Below are 20,325 nucleotides of genomic sequence, written 5' to 3' on the forward strand. Positions count from 1 at the left end.
TCCATATTTGACTACAGATATTAATTGTACTTGTACATCTTCCAGTTAAAATATTTTTGACATTGCACATAACACAAATAAATTGTTAAAACAAAGTGAAATAGAAGAAATTTTGAGCAAAATTTGGGTTCCTGATATTAATTAGGTGCAATTTTTTCTATCAAAATATCAACAGTCGGTAAATAACAAAAAGTTTTGAAGTTGAAATTCAATGATTATAAATTATAAACAATTTAATTTAATGTTGTGACTAATTTTAATAGAGAAGACTTAATGGTCTAGCTTTGGTATACTCTCGATCAACAATAACGATTCAATTGCTCCTGATGAATTGCTGGTTGAACAATCCAATAAAAAATAATTTTTATTATAAATAATTAATAATATGTAGGTATAATATTCTATACATACTATGTGTCTATGTACATATTTAATAGTATTTAACTGCCATGAGTTATGTAAATTTTTTTAGTAGTTTTGTTATTTTATCTATTAGTATTTATATGTGTTTGATTGTTAGGAAAATTTGTAGTTTTAAAGGGAAGGTTTTTATGTTAGCTATGTTTCATTAATACATATTATATTTTTTTATCAAACAATTTAAATTATATAGTTTATAATAATTGTATACAACTACAATATTTATTATCAAATTGTTTATGGACTTAATTTTATGTAATACATACCTAACATGTAATAAAAATATTGTGTAATATAAATCGCATAATAATAATTAATATTAACATTCGAATGACCTCAATGACTAATGATGAATAAAGAACCGGGATGCTGACGAGTGACCGTTGTGGAGGTGTATTTATTATCTAAGCCCTAAGGCAATAAAATTGGCAGACGATAGGTATTCATCGCATACAATACATACCCAATTGGCTACATTGTAATGTCGTAGATAAACTTCTGAACCTCTCCTAGTCTCCTAATATTATTAAAAAGAGATATTCGAAAAAAAGTCAGATAGTTATAACGTGTGTTTTAATCGCTCTTATTGTAGATATACTGGGTACTGTACATTAAGTACCAAGTTACTAGATAGCCTTAACTTTTTATTGATCATTTTTAAAAAATAAAATTGGGAAATAATCTAAAAAGTCAAACAAAATTTTATAGAAGATGGTCTTCTAGAATCTAGTTTAAAGTCAAAGATCAGATAGCGATTAATGAATCAATCAAACAGCTTTTACGAAATAGGTACCTCATATTAAATACGATAAAGGAATAGTAATTTGTTGATAATAGTAAATGTATAATAAATAATTCAATTTTTTTTTCTACATTTTTTTGTTTACGAATGTAGTAAATAATAAAGAATCATGATGACCAGTAAATTATATTAGTATTATGTATACAATTTAAATGTGGTATACTATTTTTTTTCTCAGTCCGGTCTGCCCCATAGACCATTGTTGTATATAGTTGTTTAAACTACCTATCTACTTTAATTTATAAATATTTATTTGATTTATTACTGTTGAGGGTCTTTCAATAGTTTTGGGGGACTTGAGCTACTCAAGCCCGCTGCTATTATTTTACTACGGTGCATTAGGTGCTGTGTGCATTAACCGAACGAAACTATACAGTATACAATATAATGTTATCTGAATATTCTTTGTTCCCACCATCGTTGTTGCATGCAAACGGTGCCAAATTGCGTCCATGTTTGCGACTAGTGACTACTGCAACACTGCGATAATGCACAATATACGACGAATACGTACAATAATAATATTACATTGCAGTGTTCTATTTGATCAACATTAGGCCGCTTTGTTCGATTTGTCACGTACCAATAACGCGAGCGTCGCGTAATATGCATAATATCATATACCTACCACAGCGATACGATATATACGTAGGTATTGTAAAATGTATATTGTGTATAAACCGTCGGGCACCGCCTCTCCGACCGGCTTGTCACATTGTCGTTTTGCACTGGTTGTATACATATATATAGGTACTTGCATGCGTGAACGATATATTATATTGTAGTACGTATATAACCATATACCTACCTACTGCGTAGTTCGCTGTGACGATAAATGATGATAATAATAATAATAATAATAATAATAATAATAATAATAATAATAATAATAATAATAACAATATTACAATAATAATATTATATTGTACATTTATACCTCTCTACCTACACGTAGGTATAAACGTTAATAAATTTCCGCGTTTACCCAGTCCACGGGTACGGTTCACGACGGGCGGTGGCGGGCGGACCGCTTGCCGCGCGCCCACCCACCACGATCGTCGATCCCCCGGCGACACCGCGACCGCGGCACTGATATCGTATAACAAACCGACGGCGAGTCGCCGGGTGGGAAATGAGTGCGCCGCCGCTACAACATCGCTCTACTGCACCGCCTAACCCACCTGCGAAGCGCGCGCACGCACACGCACACGCAGTGCGCGCGACACACACACACTCTCACACATCGACACACACACACACACGGAGCAACACTGCAGCGACTATAGCGACTAACGAGTGCAGCGGCGCGGCGTCGCCGTCAGACGGTGTTTAACCTTTGTAGTCGTCGATCGTTCAGTCGTCCACGTCCCGTTGCGCGTTCCGTCAGTGTCTCTCTGTCTCGCGCCACAGTCCATCGCGCTTCCAGTCAAATACAATCGTATTATTATTTTATCATATTATTAATTATATACAAAAGTTAATTAATCGTCCTCCAAAATGACCGTCATCACTATGCCGACGGCCGAGAAGAAGTCGGACAACGTGCCGCTAGTCACCAACATCGAGATCGACCCATCTGCACAGGTAAGTCACCGTTGTCGACAGATTTGCGTTGCGTGTTTTTTTTTTCGCGTCGTTTCCGCACACGTCTCACGGAACCTAGATTCAATTCGCAATATTATCCATGATTTTTCCATTTTTCCGGGTTTTTACGATTTGTTTTTTACGCCTACCTACCTGTTATGCGTTGTTCTTTCGTTTCGCTGACGACACTGTCGGCCGTGTTATAAATTTTAATCATCGATATAATAATATTAATACAAGACGTTGTATTATTAATAGGTAATATTATATCGGTGGCCTTAATTCCCTTTATTAGTAACTATTATTGTTGTTCATATTCTTATACCGTATCATCACAATTTACTATATTTTTCGTTCGGGGACAACCAATATTGTCGCGTTCGTGCGATTATCCCACATTCAACAACAACAGAATCGCGGTTTTGCGACGTACATGTCACGTACATCTGGTCTGGTGACTCAGTAGCGCTCGTCTACCTTGTGAAGTTGTAAAACAAGCTTTCGAGTTTCGAATGTTTCGATTATAATAATAATCGTTGTTATTGTTTTCGGCGCATTTCTATAATTAGAATAACAGTGTTATTTCCACGATATTTATTTCTGTTCCGAAACGATGTGAATTAGACTGTTCCAACTTATAATACATACATAGACATAATATTTATATTGTTTATCGTTTAAAAACATTTTTGAATACGTCATCAAAGTCTGCGTTATTTAATTTTCGTTTAGTCATCGTCTGTGTGACTTTTACAATAACATTCTTGCTATATATTATTCATAAATTATTGTTGTTTAGTTTCAATGTCATCCAATTCCTATCTTAATGTAAACGATAATGTGCTTGGTTGTGAATTTTTGTTTATTTTTTATAATATGTACTCGCTATCAATGCAATGTTTTTAGGCTCAAGCCCAAATTATTACACACCTAACAAGTGGTAATCTATTTGCATTGTATAATGCTTTCATTAGGGAGCTCATTGTTTTCTGGCTTTTCACAATGAATCTTTTGTTTTCGATAATGTTATGCAACTAAATGTATTACTTGTGCGTCTGCAGACTTTGATCTGTGATAAAGCTTTGACTCTTCCTTAGACATTGCAACATTAAAATAATGCATTAGTGCTGTATATTTCTCAATATTTTAAAATTGTCTGTATTTTGCATGCGTGTTGTATCTGTCATGTTAGGTACCAGCATATTTTTACGTTGGGGATATTCATTGGGGAATGTCAATTAAAATATGTGGGCATTCATTTCATATTAGTATTTTTCAACAATACTAGTGCTTATTAATAAAAACCTTAGTTGATGTTGGTTTATCATAAAATAATTTAATTAATTATATTGCTTTTCTAAACTTCATAATTTATTATATTTTGTTATTAAAAATATTACAATGATACATAAAATAGGTAACAACACTAGTTGTATTTCATGTGGGTATTAACTATTAATTTAGTTAATACGGAACCCTTAGTGAAGGTCAAAGGAAATTCAATTATGTTTTCTATTATATTACCTATTTATTTTTATATTGAATTTTTTTGTATTTTAATTGAATATTTATTTTTATGGTGTTGAAAATATAACAATGATCTACAAAACAAAATTATATTCAATTATTATTACTTGTATTTTAATAGTACCTTCTACCTCTTACGTTTTGGTTGAATAATAATTCCGATAATATCTTAATTAAAATGTGAAATTCTAGGCTGATTCTTTCTATGGAATTTATTCCTAGAATTTTACCTAAGTAGAACAAATTTTATTGCATACAAGTTATTTTTATATGAACCCATTTGATTGAATATGATACAAAAAAATACCAGACTTACATCATTGATTTTTTAATTTTAATATTATTATTAGATAGGTAGGTACCTAGTAGGTAGTACATATATTTTTCAAATCAATTTTTTTAAACAATAGCCTGTTTTGGGTACTCCTTATACCAGTTGTTTTCAACCGGTGTGCTCCACACCCTTATAGTATGCCATGAACTGTTGAATATTTTTAAATCTGGAAGTCATTGAATCATAAAATCATGCATGCTTAACTTTGAACAAGAATAATTATTGTGAGTTGTGAGTCCAAGTAAACATGAGATGATAACTAGAGAAATGCATATTTGGAATTTCTATTGAATATTCTGTTTGGAGTTTCACATGTGTGTACTATGTTATTTACTAGTATAGTTGTGTAAAACTGTTTGGGAGATATTTTTTATATTGATACCCGAGTAGATACCTTATTATATCTGTAGTATAACTGAACTATATAATATGTTAGTGAGACTTGATAATTTGAACAAACTTGACAATTTTGTAAAAAATAAAATGTGCTATATTTCCAAAAAGGATGAAAGGCACTGCCTTATGTTGTCTGTGGGTTATCATTAAAAATATCCAAGTACAAATTTTAATTAAAACTGAAACAAAGGCACAGTTTGTAAAAACACCCTGTATTATACCACAAATCTATTTAGAACAGGGTAAGAATTTACATATTTTGCTCATATTTTTTGTTTACAATTTATGTATAGAAATTTTTTTAGAAATTTAAATGTAATTCAATCCTTAAAGATAGTTTAATACTTAATAAACTAACATTTTATACATTTATAATATTAAAAAGTCTCAATTGACAAAAAGTTGGTTCTCATCAAATGAAAGTATTTGTTGATCGACTGATAATGAACAAGTGAAATACCAGCTCTACAATAACAAATACTAATTGAAAAAATATTTATTTGACTTTTTACTGTATTTTTTTTATAATTTCTTCATTTTCCTCAGATTCTTAACTATTTAAAAGAGGTTCTCTATAGTTTAGTAGTAGTTGAATTTTTTGATTGGCACTTCCTCTGGAGAGACTATTAGTCTTTTTTTCTGCTTATAAGTTTTAATATTTATATTTACTGTAAGTTCTTATAATGTTCAGTAACTACCCTATACTTAAGTATGGGATTTTATAATACATTTTAAAATTGACATTAATTGTTTTCCCGTTTCCTGACAACTATTTTTGTTATTGCATATAGCTAATTTTTGTTCTGATATACTATTACATCATCGTATTCATTTAAAATGTAAGACTTCTATTTACTATTAATTTGTTAAAATTATTAAAATTGGTACATTAATACTAGATAGTGATAATACTTTGGTAATATTAGGCAATTAAAAATACATAAAATGTGATTGTAAGATAAATTGTAACTATATCTTTCAATAGCTATTTTCAATTAATATTGTTGTTCTGCCATTTTTTCAAAAATTTTAAATAGCTAACAAAAATTTGTTGTTTAAGTAATTATTATAAAAAATAAATATTTTTGTTTTATATTAAACAAAAAACTAGTTATCTTATTCTTAGAATTTTTAAATAGAGTTAGGTACCTACCTAGTTGTATTATTATATAGATATTAACATTTTTTTTTTTTTTGACATAATATAAGCTTTCAGATTTACAAATTTAAGTGATCAGATGTTTTAAAAATGTTATATTCCTCTTTCAACGTTTCTTAAACAATTTGTAATACATATTATAATATGTAGTATAAAAAACTATTTTTATTTCTTATTTTATAATTAGCTGGGCACTTACTTAAAGGTTTTATTTATTTGTTATGTCTTAAGTTAAGAACTTACTAACATTTTATTTAAAAAAAAATACATACATTTTGTTTTAGAAGTATAAGATACATAAATTATGCAGTTAATAAACATTTGATATTTTTTTAAATGAGGTATTAAAATAATTTTTGGTTTCTTTCAGGAAAAAGACCTGGAATCAGGAAATGGTGCACATAACCGCCCTGTCAGATCTAAATTTTTGGTGCTCAGAGTCATTAATGATCGTGTTTATTCTATGTGGGCATTAATTTATGTATTGCTGATGTCATTAGTAATAACATTCATGATGCTCTATGGGGAACATATTTATAGAGCTATTGGAAATGCTTTCAATGATGAGGTAACATCTTAATTACAGTAAATAATGATTTCTTATATTTATTAAAAGATATATTTTAGTATATTATGTAAATATATGTATAATATGTCAGTTCTTCTATGGCTCTATGATATATAATATATTTGATACATATTTATTCATCCATATTATTAAAAAACTAATTTTTTGGTTCAAAAACATACATTTTACACTATTTTTTATGGCATGCTTAGGTTCATATTATCTACTTACATGTTATAAAAATGTATGAAGTCCTTTATAACTTTAATATTTTAATCTTGAGTGTTGATATACCTTATATAGTTCATGCAGAAAAAAACAACTATATTTTAAGTAAAAATGATAATATTTAACATAGGTACCTACAAATTAATAAAATAATCTGAGTTATAGTTTTTACTGCTTTATTTTTAAGTTTGTTGTGTAAACTATTGTTTCGTATGAATATTTTTTGTTTAAAATGTAACATTCATACTAGATACTATGAAACATAAAGAGTATAAAATATTGAGTTGGCAAAAATGTTGTTATATTTGATCTATTTTTATTAAAAAATTTTCCAACCTAAGTGTAATTTTTAAATATTTAACAGATTTGTAGCACAAATTTATTTTACGCAAATTTTAATTAAAAAAATATATTTTTGTTTTTTATTTCTTGAGATTCATTACTAAGATGTAAAATGTCTTAGTAAAATTGTTGCCATATTTTCTAAAAACACTTGAATTTTTGGAATTTTAAAAATAAAAAGTATAATTTGATCATTCTAAACGATACCTCCCCCAAAAAATTGATACTTTTTTGAATATTAAAATTATTATATACCGTATTATTGTGTGAATAGTTTCCATTATATTATAAAAAAAATTTATATAAGGGAAAAATATTTCAATAATTCACTGTGTAATTTGTAATGTTTACACAGCTGTACAACAGTTGGTGGCCTATAGTCAATAGGTAACAGGCAACTTTAACTATATGTTTGCATATTGATTTTTGAGTGGGTGTATGTAAGAATTATTTACAATTTTCTGTTAAATTGCTGACAATAAACTTTTTGATGAAGTCATTGGTTGTTTTATATTTTTGACATTAATATTATGATTTTAATTTGTATAATACACACCTACCAATTTGTATTATGAGTATAAGCTATATAGAATCATTATTCAAAACAATTCAATTTTATACGAACAACAATTTTCATAATTTATGTTTGTTAATATTGTTATTTATTATATCATTAGCCATTGGTTCTAATTTATTAATATTAATTTAGTTAACTACCATTAATCTAATATTTTGTTAATTTTCTGATTTCTTGTTAAGTTGAAGTTATAATATTACTTACCTAAATAAACATTTACTGATAATTAAGTTCATTCTTCCTTTATTTTTATCATTGATAAATGTTAGTACACTTGCTTCTGCATGAGCAATGATTTGTGTTAATCTTATTTGTATAATCTTGCAACAAAAGATATTTTGATTGTTTTGTATCTACCCATTTAACATTTAAAATTAGTATAACACAAAGATTAATTAAACTGTATGTACCTATGTAGTTTAATACACATGGTGTTATACAATGTTCAACAATTGTGCATAAAATTGTGCATAACAATTGTGCATAAATGTAAGATACAGGGTGTACAAATTAATAAAATAATGGCATAATACAAAAAATTTAAGAAACTATACATTTTTATATCACTATTTACACGATCAAATGTAAATCTATAAGTGAATCAAATTATACCTAAAAGTGTAATAATAGTTTAGGGCATATTCTTCCAAATTTAAATTACTTTTAATGTACCCTAAAATCTCTAATCTCTTAATAAAATGGAGTTGCTTCTGTGTTTTTTATTAGATTAAAAAAAAAAAATTATAGTTTAAGATCATAAGTAATGATCAATTAATTTTCAATAAATTTGCCGTTTTGTTGTAAAATATTTTGCATTAATTAATATATTATATTGCCAACATATTTTACTAAAACTTGTAAGAGATTAGTATTGATTTAAACATTTTGAAATTAAATAAAAAAAATGTCTTTGTATGTTATTATGTTCATTATATAAATTTGCTTTTTCAATTAATAATATCAAACTTATTCAAAACCAGTCACGACAAAATTGATTTTGTTTTTTATAGAAACTAAAAAAAAAAATAGGTCGATGCTATAAATTTTTACCAATGTTTATTTCCCATACAACATAAAATTTTCAAAATATTATATTGACTCTTTTTGAGCTACATTTAAAATTTAAAACTTTTTTCTATAAATGTTGATAATAATTTTTTGCTTGGTCATAAAATTGAAAATGTATTAATGTTCCTTGTAACTTGTTCATATAACAATTAAATAATATCAAAATATATAGTTACAATATTGTTGTACAAGAGTTTAAAGTTAAGAGTTTTGGCTGACTACTTTGATACCTATAATATCATACTATATATCATAATATCATAGTACTTAGTTATATAGGCTGACATACCTACTTTCCCACCCTTTTTTTAATGCATATTTTTTAAGAATAAATTAGGTCATTTTGTGATTGTATATTATTATATTAATAAGTAAAGTATTTTTGTTTTATTATTTTTGGTATAGAATGATGCTTTCTATGGCACTGGCACTATTGCTTTAAATGATAAGTTATCTCTTCCTATTCAAGATATAAGCAATGATTACGAAATGAGCCAATTAAAAAATGATATGGAATTCAAGAAACTTGAGGTAAAAAAAAATTTTTGATAATTAGATCTTAGTCTTTCTGCTTCAACCCTTATAAAGTATTACTATTTTCATACCTAATAAATAAACTTTTTTTCAATGTACTCTTACAACTTATATGCTTAACATTTTTAACAATTTTTATTTGTATAAAAATTGTTTGTGATCAAATTGTAATTTATAGTTCAATTAACTACATAAATCAAATATTTTATTGAATGTTATTTTTACATTATAGAATTTTGCTCTGAATATGGAACAAATGAACAACCAGATGATGAACCCAGAAGATGTTATATCTGAATTTAAAGAAGATTTTGAACTTGATCTCAAGGAAGATAGTTATGAAAAAATTATTCCCATTCTACCACTTGCTAATTCTGCTCGTTTCATTCATGATTTCAGCTCGGTAATAATAATTAAAACAAATTTAAGTATTTTAATATTTATTATCAATTAATTTTATTTCAGAATGTCACTGGTATTGTCGATATTGACGGAAAGCGTTGTTTCATTATGCCATTGAACCGCAGTGCAGTATTGCCACCAAAATCCTTGTACGATTTATTGTTTAAAATGTCAAGTGGTAAGTATTTATAAACTCTAAATCAATTAAATTATTAGAAGTGTCAAAATTGTTTAATATGTTTTTGGTTACTTCAAGTTTTGGATATAGTCTTAAATTTATTAGGGTACATATTTACATACAAATGTTCACATTATTTACATTCTAGTATTTTTAGTTAAAATATTAATAATTAAAACTACAAAAATGGTTAAAAAGCATTAAATTATGATTTGCAATAATATTTATTTTGAAAAATAACTCGATTTTATTGATGTCAGATGGAAATGAAATCTTTTGTAGTGAAACTTTGCAAGTTAATTGACAGTTGATATTGTCAGATCTTAATGTAAGAATATGTAGGTCCACAGGTATTAGTCTTAGGCATAGGTATACTATGATTGTTCTTATTTTATTGGAATTACCCAATACTTATTTGTATTCTGATTTCTGTCACAAAATTTATAATTATTAATGGTCTTATAATGGTTTTTTATATTTATTTTATTTTTTGGTGTAGTGTTGTATATAATATTGGTACTTTTCTGTTATCCCTACTACCTCGAGTCTCCATTCTGTTATCTCGACTACCACGCCGATGCTGTGACCACAACTCGCTCGATTACCTATTCCTGACAGTTGTTGTATTTCCGTCATTGTATTTATTCATTTTAAAATAATTATGAATTTGTGGAATTAACCAAACAGTGAAAAAGATGCGATTGAATTTTACTTTCGGGGCACCACGAATGCAAAAATAGAATTTTAGACTTCTGTAACCGTGATTTTTTATTTTTATATGTAATATTTAATATCTTGATGAATTTATGTTTAATGTTATAATTTATAGAATAGACTTTCAACTGCTGTGATAATTTTAGAATGTAACTTGACGTTTTGTGATAATTTTGAGGACATACTAATATACATTATTATGTAAATGGCAATTCATGTGTTTTATGTATTAAAATATAGAACTATCTGGATATTACTTAAGTAGTCGAGATAACAGAATTGAGTGGTCAAGGTAGGTCGCGGCATCGAGTGGTAGTAGGGATAACAGAAAAGTACCATAATATTTTGTGTGTGTTATCATTATTATCCTGTGTCCATATTATTTTGTTTAGAGAATTCATAAATATTTTCAGTTGACATTTGATTTGGCTTTGGCCAATAATCATTGTATTTGATTTGTGGTCACTCTTTTTAATTCAAGTATAAATTAACGGTTTTGATTATTTTTATCTTTCAGTTGCAAGTAAATTTTGAATTGTGTGTATAAATGTTCAGCTGCTTGAGTATTTGTGGTTAAATCTGGATAGAATATTATAATGACTATTACTATGAATGTTTAGTATGTGTTAAAAATCACCTCCATGTTGAATATATAATATATTGTATAATAATGGAACACCATTAGGCCATTAAGGCGATTGTAACAATAAACTGTATACCTCTAGTGTATGAATAATTTTATTTGCTGATAAGTATATTCTGGTAAACAGTGCTTGTTTATTTATTTCTGTTGAAGGCTAGAATAGTAGTATAATTTGTGTTTGTGTTGCAATATTCTGTTACTAGACCATATCCACATTTGAGGGTATTGAATTAGTAATTAGGACTATCAATCATTATTTATTAACATAGTACTGTTGATTTTTGTGAGGAGTATTGTGGTAATGAAGAGGATAAGTATACAATGGATTTGAGTTAATAATACTGATGTGTTATAGGTTTTGCTGTGGATTATTATTTTGTATTGGTGGTATAATGACTGATGATTACATAAAATATAATTTATGATATTGTTAATTGTTTTTTCAAAATTTTTATATGGACTTAAAATTGAATAACAGCATTTAATTATACTTAATTTATATGCTCACCCATGTATTATTATGAATGTGCTGTTTAAAAAAGTATACATTGTGAATCCTAAATATTAATTTAATGAGCGAGATTTAAATCAATTAATTCAATTTACATTTTACATTAGCACTGAATCATTGATTTAACAAATACAAGATAAATGAATATGCTTTAGTAAATTACTTATATCATTATTATATTATTATTATGGATGTAACATTTTTTTGAAATTTATTACATTAATATATATTTTTAATAGGTTATTACGCTGTTGACACCAGTAACGTGATGCACAATATGCGTGTGGTCAAACCAGCTATTCAGGATCTCACAGAATATGGCATTTATATTGCTAAGGATTGTGCAGGTTTTCCAACTTATAAACTAGAAAAAATTGTTTCTGGAGGTGTGTAAAAAAAAAGTCATTGTAATACTTGTATGAAATTATTACGTTTTATTTTTATAATTAACAGCTCTTAACATTTAATTTGCGCATGTGCATTAAATATGTTTCATGTTATTATTTAGTTATTTAATTTGATATGACAACTTGCATGAAACTAGCTTTTGGTTAGTGGAACATTTTATTATTGTATTTAAGCTTCTAAAATTAATTTATATTTTATATTATCTTATCATTGTGATACAATTTGGATTTTCTTTTTAAATAAATTATGATCATCTTATTTACTAGTTATTGTGATATGCATATGACCTTATAATCATTTACAATATAAACAATACTCTGTACTATATATAATACACTACTTTGATTAATTGTTATGTACTAATTCAGTTCTTGTTTAATACTTCTACAAAAGAAAACTATTTTAAAACACTTATTTAACATTTTTTAAAAATTAACACAAGGTATTATATTATAGAAGCTCAACAATTTGAATCAAGAAATATCTGTTTTTTCATGGATTTTGATTCAAGATTAAATACTTATATTTTTGAACCTTTAAATGTAATTAAGTTTCTTCCTTTTTATATTCAAACTCATCTATAAGAATTTTAAAATATTTTCCAAAATGCATTTTACGAATACATGTTTAGTTTCTTATCATACTACTATTTTATTTATTTAATCCGTTAATCAAAAAAACCCATTTTGTTCAGTTTTTATATTTTTGATTTCTTTTATGTCTAATTGCTTAGTTAAAAAATTATATTTGAATGAACTTAAATAATACAATATTATTAAACATGTATTATATTCCCAATACAAGTTTATCTTTCCATTTGATTTAAGTTGCCTAAACCAAATAAATAGTATATATTTTTTAAAGATTTTATTTATATTATACACTATTATGTTTTATATTAGAAGCATGCATATTTTGTTTCAACTCAAATTATGGAAATAATAAATAGCCAATTGACAATTTTGTACATAAAAAAAAAAATGCTTTTTATAATATGCTATATTAATTATTGTATGTATAACATATAATATCATTTATGTTTTGCATTTTTATAACCTTGTTTAGTCCACTATTAAATCATTTTAAATGTAAGTATTGTAGTAATATGTCATAAGGTAAAATAGGATCTGGTTTATTTTTTATTTACAATCTATCTAATCAAAGTTTTAACCAATAAATTATAGTTAAAATAATCAAAACTGGTAAAAATGCAGTATGACATAGTATCATGCCTCATTAATGGTAATACAAAATATTGCTTGAAATCATTTACTTAACATAAGATACAAGTAATACTAATTATACAGTTATTTGTAACACATATAGGTAACTTTTTAATCACGTCATCAATTTTTCAATATTTTATTGACAATGATACTATATATTACTAGTAACACTGCCGTCATGGTAAATCATAGATTTTACTTAGTAATTCTTTAAATGTATTGTATCTGCACTTCATTATGGATCACTTGATGACTATTCTAACTATTAAGGTTGTCAATATTTGTCATACAAACTAGTATTTATGATACTATGATCATTATATAAAACATTATTTAAGTATATTTATTAGATCTAAACTCAATACAATATTATACAACAATTTTGCACATAATTTTAATCTGGTCACCTCTATTGGTTATTTTTCATGAGACATTGTGCTCATATAACATTTAATAGAACTATTGTTCATGAAGGAAATGTGGAAATTCAAGAAGAATGCAGCTTGTAAGTAACCTTTGTACCTAATTACTAGAGTTAGGATGTTGATGTCCTAAAAAATACCCAAAAATGCACTAAAAAAAATGCAAAAATACCCTAAAAAAGTACAAAAATGCCTTAAAATCTACATAATCATTGAACAATAGTTTACATTTACATTTTAAGCATATATTTTAGTATTATAAATCTAAAGTTAGATTTTAAATAAATTAAATTTGTTTTTAAACTTGGGTTTAACATTTGCTCTAAACTAAAATTTGAGAAAAATGCCCCACATTGTACAAAAACTACAAATTATGACCCAATAGATGTAACCACTGCTTTATAATCAAGTTGGTAACTTAATTAATATGAAATAAAAGGAACCTACAGTCAACTTTTGAATTTAAGGTTGCATCACGCTTTTTGTTGTTGTAAATATTAATTGTGTTTTCTTAAATTAACAGTATTTACCATGATAATAAATTATTAACAATTGTTATCTTGTTTTAATATTAGCCTATAATTGTGCTTTTGAAAATTGCCGTTTGGCCCACCTCCCTATGTAAACAAATAATAATAATTTCCAAATCAATTTAAATTTTGGTAAGTTGATTTTTTACAATTTCAATGAACACCCTCTAGCATACCTATATTTTTGTCTATCAAATTAAATTCTTTTATACTTGTTGTTTTGTATAAATTCTTATAATTTTTGGCCCTCAGTGTTCCCTAGTAATAGATTAACAAGTATACCTTCTCTTCGTTTACAAATTTCCACTCCTCTTGAGTGTGTTTTATCAAGTTAGAGTGTTGCAACACTGTTAACTGTCTACCTTCATATACTTTATAGTTTATACTTAAGGGTTTCGGTGCCGGTTTTTTCAATTTATCACAATTCTATACAATTTAAAAATTCAATTTTATATTTTAGTTACTAGGTACTTAAATTTTAATACTTTTTCACTAATTTACTGTCTGACACCTATTAAGGGGGGTCGTACGGTGTATTACTGTATTATATCAACGAAAATGACTTCACAGGCAAAACTCTAACGTCCCGTAGAACAGTCGGATTTTGTTAATTTTTTTTATTTAAAAGGAGAACTGTTTTCAGGCCGGCTCGGAGCCCAAATTTTCATTTTACTTTAAATAATGCTAGAAAAATACGTTTGAAAAATAACAAATATTGTGCATTATTCAAATACATATTTTAGATTCTACAATTACAATTTTGAAAATTGGGCTGATCTGACCTACAAAATGTTCTCTTCTTTTAAATAAATAAAAATTAACGAAATCCGACTATTCAACAGGGCGTAATAGTTTTTTTGTGAGCCATGTTTTTGTACTAAAAACGCACCGGCTCTGAAGCCTTTAACTATAATTATACGCAATTATATGCCCTACTCATATAGATATAATATTACCCATAAACTCCGGGCAGTGTAGTAATTCTCATTTGCGTATAGGCTTTTTTAAGAAATTGTATTCATTCTATTAGGTTTCAGACGATAGGACTGTATCTATTTGTTATGCTCAGCCGCCGAGATTCAACTTGAAGTGCTTGAGTTCAGTATATTATGTATAATATATATATATATTCATAACAGGCCAAACATTTTGAAAGTAATGTGCATTGTCCTAGGTTTCTAGAATTGAAAATATCATGATGGTCTACCGCTGGAAATGCCGTAGTCTTTCGTTTTTGACATGTGTTTTTCGTCTAAAATCAATTTTGAAGGTTTTATTTAGCATTATTTATCAGAAATTCGGTTTATTGTCACATTATGTAGTTACATTATATTTTTGTATTACGCGTAAGTATAGGATAGACAAGCACTTCAAACGATACGGAACCGGGTGGCACTGTGGCAGTATTGTGCTATAAACAGTCATAGGTGCTACTATGAGGGCTTAGCCCCTCTATATGTGTATTTAGCCCCCTATAATATATATTGTACTTATTTACATTTTGTTTTTAATGATGAGTTTATACTTTCATTTTATTGTTTATTTCTAATTTTGATTTTAGAGGATAGCGGTTAAGGTGTGAGGCCCCCAAAGTTATTTTGAACATTAGTTTTCTAGGACTCTTGCCCCTGTAACTATTAAATCCTAGTTTCGCCTATGTGAACAGTTCCTACCCGTTTCCGGTTTTTTGAACGGGGGGGGGGGGGGAAGGATAGACAAGCACTTTAAATATAGGTAGGTAGTTAGGAGGTTAACCTATAAGATATATGTAGGTATACCCTCCGTTATATTTGAAGTGCTCTCTGAAATGCATTTACCTAGTTTTCTTTATAAATACAACGGTCGAAGGAAATCAATAAAAGGAAATCTAATAACCACGCAACTACAACTTACTGTACCATAAAACGTCACCATCTGGCATTGGGTAATTACTAATTACTAATTATTAACATTATACTTACCATTATACTTATCATGGGTATAGTATTATTTATAGGTACTATCATCATATTTGAATGTTTTGGACTCAGTACTGATAATTTTTAATCTGCACACTGTTTGTCAATCAATGTGATGGGTACCTATAGTGGCAACGTAGGCAATTGTGTGAAATATATTTTAAACATATCTGTTTTCAGTATTCAAACGGAGTGTTTCGAGCCACACGAAAACTTTCTCGGCGTTTTCTGGACGGATGGACTCTTTCCACGTAGTCAACTATCAAGACATCGATTCGCAGTAAAATAATAATATTATGATCTCCCATCTTTATATTTGATATATTAATATAGGTTACACATTACCTACCCACACACATATATTTATAAATATTATACCTATATTATCTATTTACGATTTTGTTTAAGATTTTACTTTCAAATTTCATAATATTATATTCACTCATTACACTTTTCTAGTAGGCACATAGTGCATTAAATATAGAATATAATAGGTACCTACCTACCTAATCTTACCCAATAAATCAGTATAGTCTATATATATATATATATATATATATATATATATATAATATAGGTGGTATACCATATTGTGATATGCTATAATAATATAATATTGTAGATTGCAATTGATCATATATTATTATAAGCTGTTAAATGGTTCTAAAATTTCCATTAAGTTGTTCTCGCGTTTATAGAGATCAAACGTCATTTTATTTTGTGGGTTTTTTTTTAATTTTCGAAAGTTTTATGCGAGTATCTATGTGTTGCCAAAAGTCCATTAATTGTATTGAAGCTCGAATTATATACATGAATGATCAAATTATTAAACGGCAATTTTTTAATAATAGATCGAGTATAAATTATTATTATATTGTAATAATTGTGTAAGGTATAATAATATTATTATAAACATTAAACGATAATATTAGCAATACCTATACTATATACTTGCGTCTGTAGTTGAATGTTGTAAAATAGCATAAGTTTTGGTATCAGAGTATTTGAATTAATATACATTATACATATGTCTATATATTTATACACTTTATAGAATCTAATAAAACAATAAAAAATATAGTGTGTGTTATCTTATTTTTAATTTAATATATTATATACCTATAGGTACAAGAAAGTAGGTACTTACCTACCTACCTAACTAATTGGTTTTCAGTGAATACAAATTATCATGTGTTTGCAAATTATTCTAGTTTAAGTTATACAATATATTATATACATGCCTAATAGGTACCTATTATACTACATGTATTGTGTATGTTTATGTACCTATAACGATTACATGTTAATACTTTAATAGGTGCAATATCGTCAAATAGTCAAATGTTTAAATTAGTATAATAATAAGTATTCGACATCACGTCAAGTTATGATACATTATTTGCATTTTCTATTCACGTTAAACGTAAAAGAGATTATCATTTATATACCGAATAGGTAGGTACCTATATCGTACAGGTATATATTTAATAAATATGTAGGTACTAACTAGTAACTAGTAACTACTAGGAAACTAGTAAGTAGATACTTACTAAGTAGGTAATACCTAATTTTGCAATTTATTGCAGTTTATTCGTCATTCGATGTATCACGATTCATGACATTTATAATTTCAATAACTACGAGTACATCGCAATTCATCTGCATCTAATCGAATTAATAGTTTTAGGTTTTGAACGAAGCAATGATTGTAATGATTTTATAATGATGTATTTTTTTTTGTGTCAAGACAGTTTTATAGTTGAAAAAAATAAGTAAACAGTTTTTAGTACTTTTTTTTATAATTAGGAAAATAAAAATAAAATTCGAAAATTCAAGGGTTTTTATTATATTTGTTGTAATTCAAAATCAAATAACTATAGACACATGATGCCTTGATTTTTATCAAAATGTTTACGGTAGCATTTTCTATTCATGGTATAATCTTTATAATATTTTAAAATATTTTATTTTACATTAAATACATTTTTTTAAAAAAATGTCGAAATTGACTTCCCAAAACTCAAAAATACTGTGTAAGCCACGACTATAGCCTATGGATATTATGATTGCGTGACGAGTCACTATAAGATGTATAGTATCTGTATATTATCTATTGATAATGCATGGAGCCGTAGAGGTATTTAAATCACTCCTCGGTTTTAGATACCCAACTATTAAATTGTGAATCACAACTATTTTGGTTTCATTTCTGATAATGGTAAATAAATATTTATCATATTATAAATATTATTTATTGTGATCATAGGCTATGTTGAAATGGGGGGGGGGGCCTTAGGGGGCTACGCCCCTTAAAACTCCTTAAGCCCTTCCATAGTAATTCCTTACTTAAACTCGCAAGTTTAATGAATTATATTAAGAGGTACGTGTTAATTTATATTTCTAGTCCCACCTCCAGGGTTTTAATCAAATTTACTCCTATGATTATAATGTGTTGCGTTGTGGCCAACATACATATACGTTTTATAATTTTGGTTTGATGTGTGTCAACTCACTACTGTAGCAAACTTGCCCCGGTCTTTCCTGTATTGTCTATTTACATATTATAATATGTTCAATATTAATCGGTATCAAGTATATTTACCTACTTGATTAAATTCACAATATGCTCTAAATATTTACCTACTTAGGCTGTTGCAGTCGTGGCACAATATTTAAGAGTAATACCTACAAAATATAAATAATTTGATTTTAATTGCAGAGATATACAAACCCCCCCCCCCAAATAAAAAACATTTTTTTTATGCTTGGTTTTAAATATTTTTTTATTTAACGATACAAAAAAAATATTTTAATTACTGAATGTGAAAAAAAAATGACGAGTGAAATCCGAAGTACCTATACCTGTGGGCTGTGACTTCATAGGGTGCTGGGCGGCCACGAGACAAATTAAATAGCCTGTACTGTATGTAAAAGTTATAGGTGTAAGTTTTATATGTCTTACCTAGGTACATTATACTATCGTAAATTATAACTAAAAAATGTACTACCTATATTTATGTACCTATTGTAATGTAAATCAAATTGATATGGGTAAATATCTTTTAAAACAAATTTTGTTTGGAGTATGTTTACATCAAAAGTAAATAGGCAGTAGTATAATATACTACTAGTACTTAGTAGTACCATATAATTAATTATCAAAAATCACATTGCGTGTAGAGGGCAGATACGTAGATATTTTATTTCTACGCCTCTCATCCTAAATGAGTATATACCTATATGTATAATATGTATTTATAAATACAATTTTCAAGAAAACTTTTTGTATGTTTACCTACGAATAATGCCAATTTCCCTTCGAGCTATGGCTTTGGATTTTAATTATAGAAAGTAACAAATAATAATAGGTTAAAAATTGTTACCTACACTAACAGTTTTAGAATGTTTGATTTGTTTTTAAAAACCTAAAAATGTCTTAACGTTTTAAAAAGAATTTTAAGTTGTATGCATGTATTGTGATTAGTGAGACATACGAGGACTAGAGTCGTTTTTGAGTTATTGCCAAAAAACATGCCAACATCGAACATTCATAACTTATTTATATTGGAGTTTATTTAGGAAAATTATATATTTTGAACGTAATATTTGAATAAGAACTCTGGGGCAAAAATCGATTTGTCTGGTATAATGGTTGAACGCAATACGTATAGGTACTCATTTCGTGTGTACCTAATGTGTATATATAGCTACTATACAATCAATTTTTTGCTAGTAGCTTTTGCAAAAATACACAATACCCAATTATATTATGAGTTTAAATTTGTGTACTGCAA

The 20,325-nt window shown here is 27.3% G+C and overlaps 1 protein-coding gene across 1 annotated transcript; it reads left to right on the forward strand.

Annotated features, from left to right (window-relative positions):
• The first annotated feature begins 2,652 nt into the window (after positions 1 to 2,652).
• Positions 2,653 to 17,379, forward strand: LOC111040801. Its single transcript, XM_022324822.1, has 7 exons — positions 2,653 to 2,806; positions 6,593 to 6,790; positions 9,411 to 9,536; positions 9,772 to 9,942; positions 10,005 to 10,119; positions 12,227 to 12,373; positions 16,712 to 17,379. The coding sequence occupies exons 1-7, from the start codon at positions 2,720 to 2,722 to the stop codon at positions 16,813 to 16,815; spliced, it is 948 nt and encodes a 315-aa protein (XP_022180514.1). The 5' UTR covers positions 2,653 to 2,719; the 3' UTR covers positions 16,816 to 17,379.
• Positions 17,380 to 20,325: the final 2,946 nt, after the last annotated feature.

Source organism: Myzus persicae, unplaced genomic scaffold (assembly GCF_001856785.1).
Source record: "Myzus persicae strain clone G006 unplaced genomic scaffold, MPER_G0061.0, whole genome shotgun sequence".
Taxonomy (NCBI): domain Eukaryota; kingdom Metazoa; phylum Arthropoda; class Insecta; order Hemiptera; family Aphididae; genus Myzus; species Myzus persicae.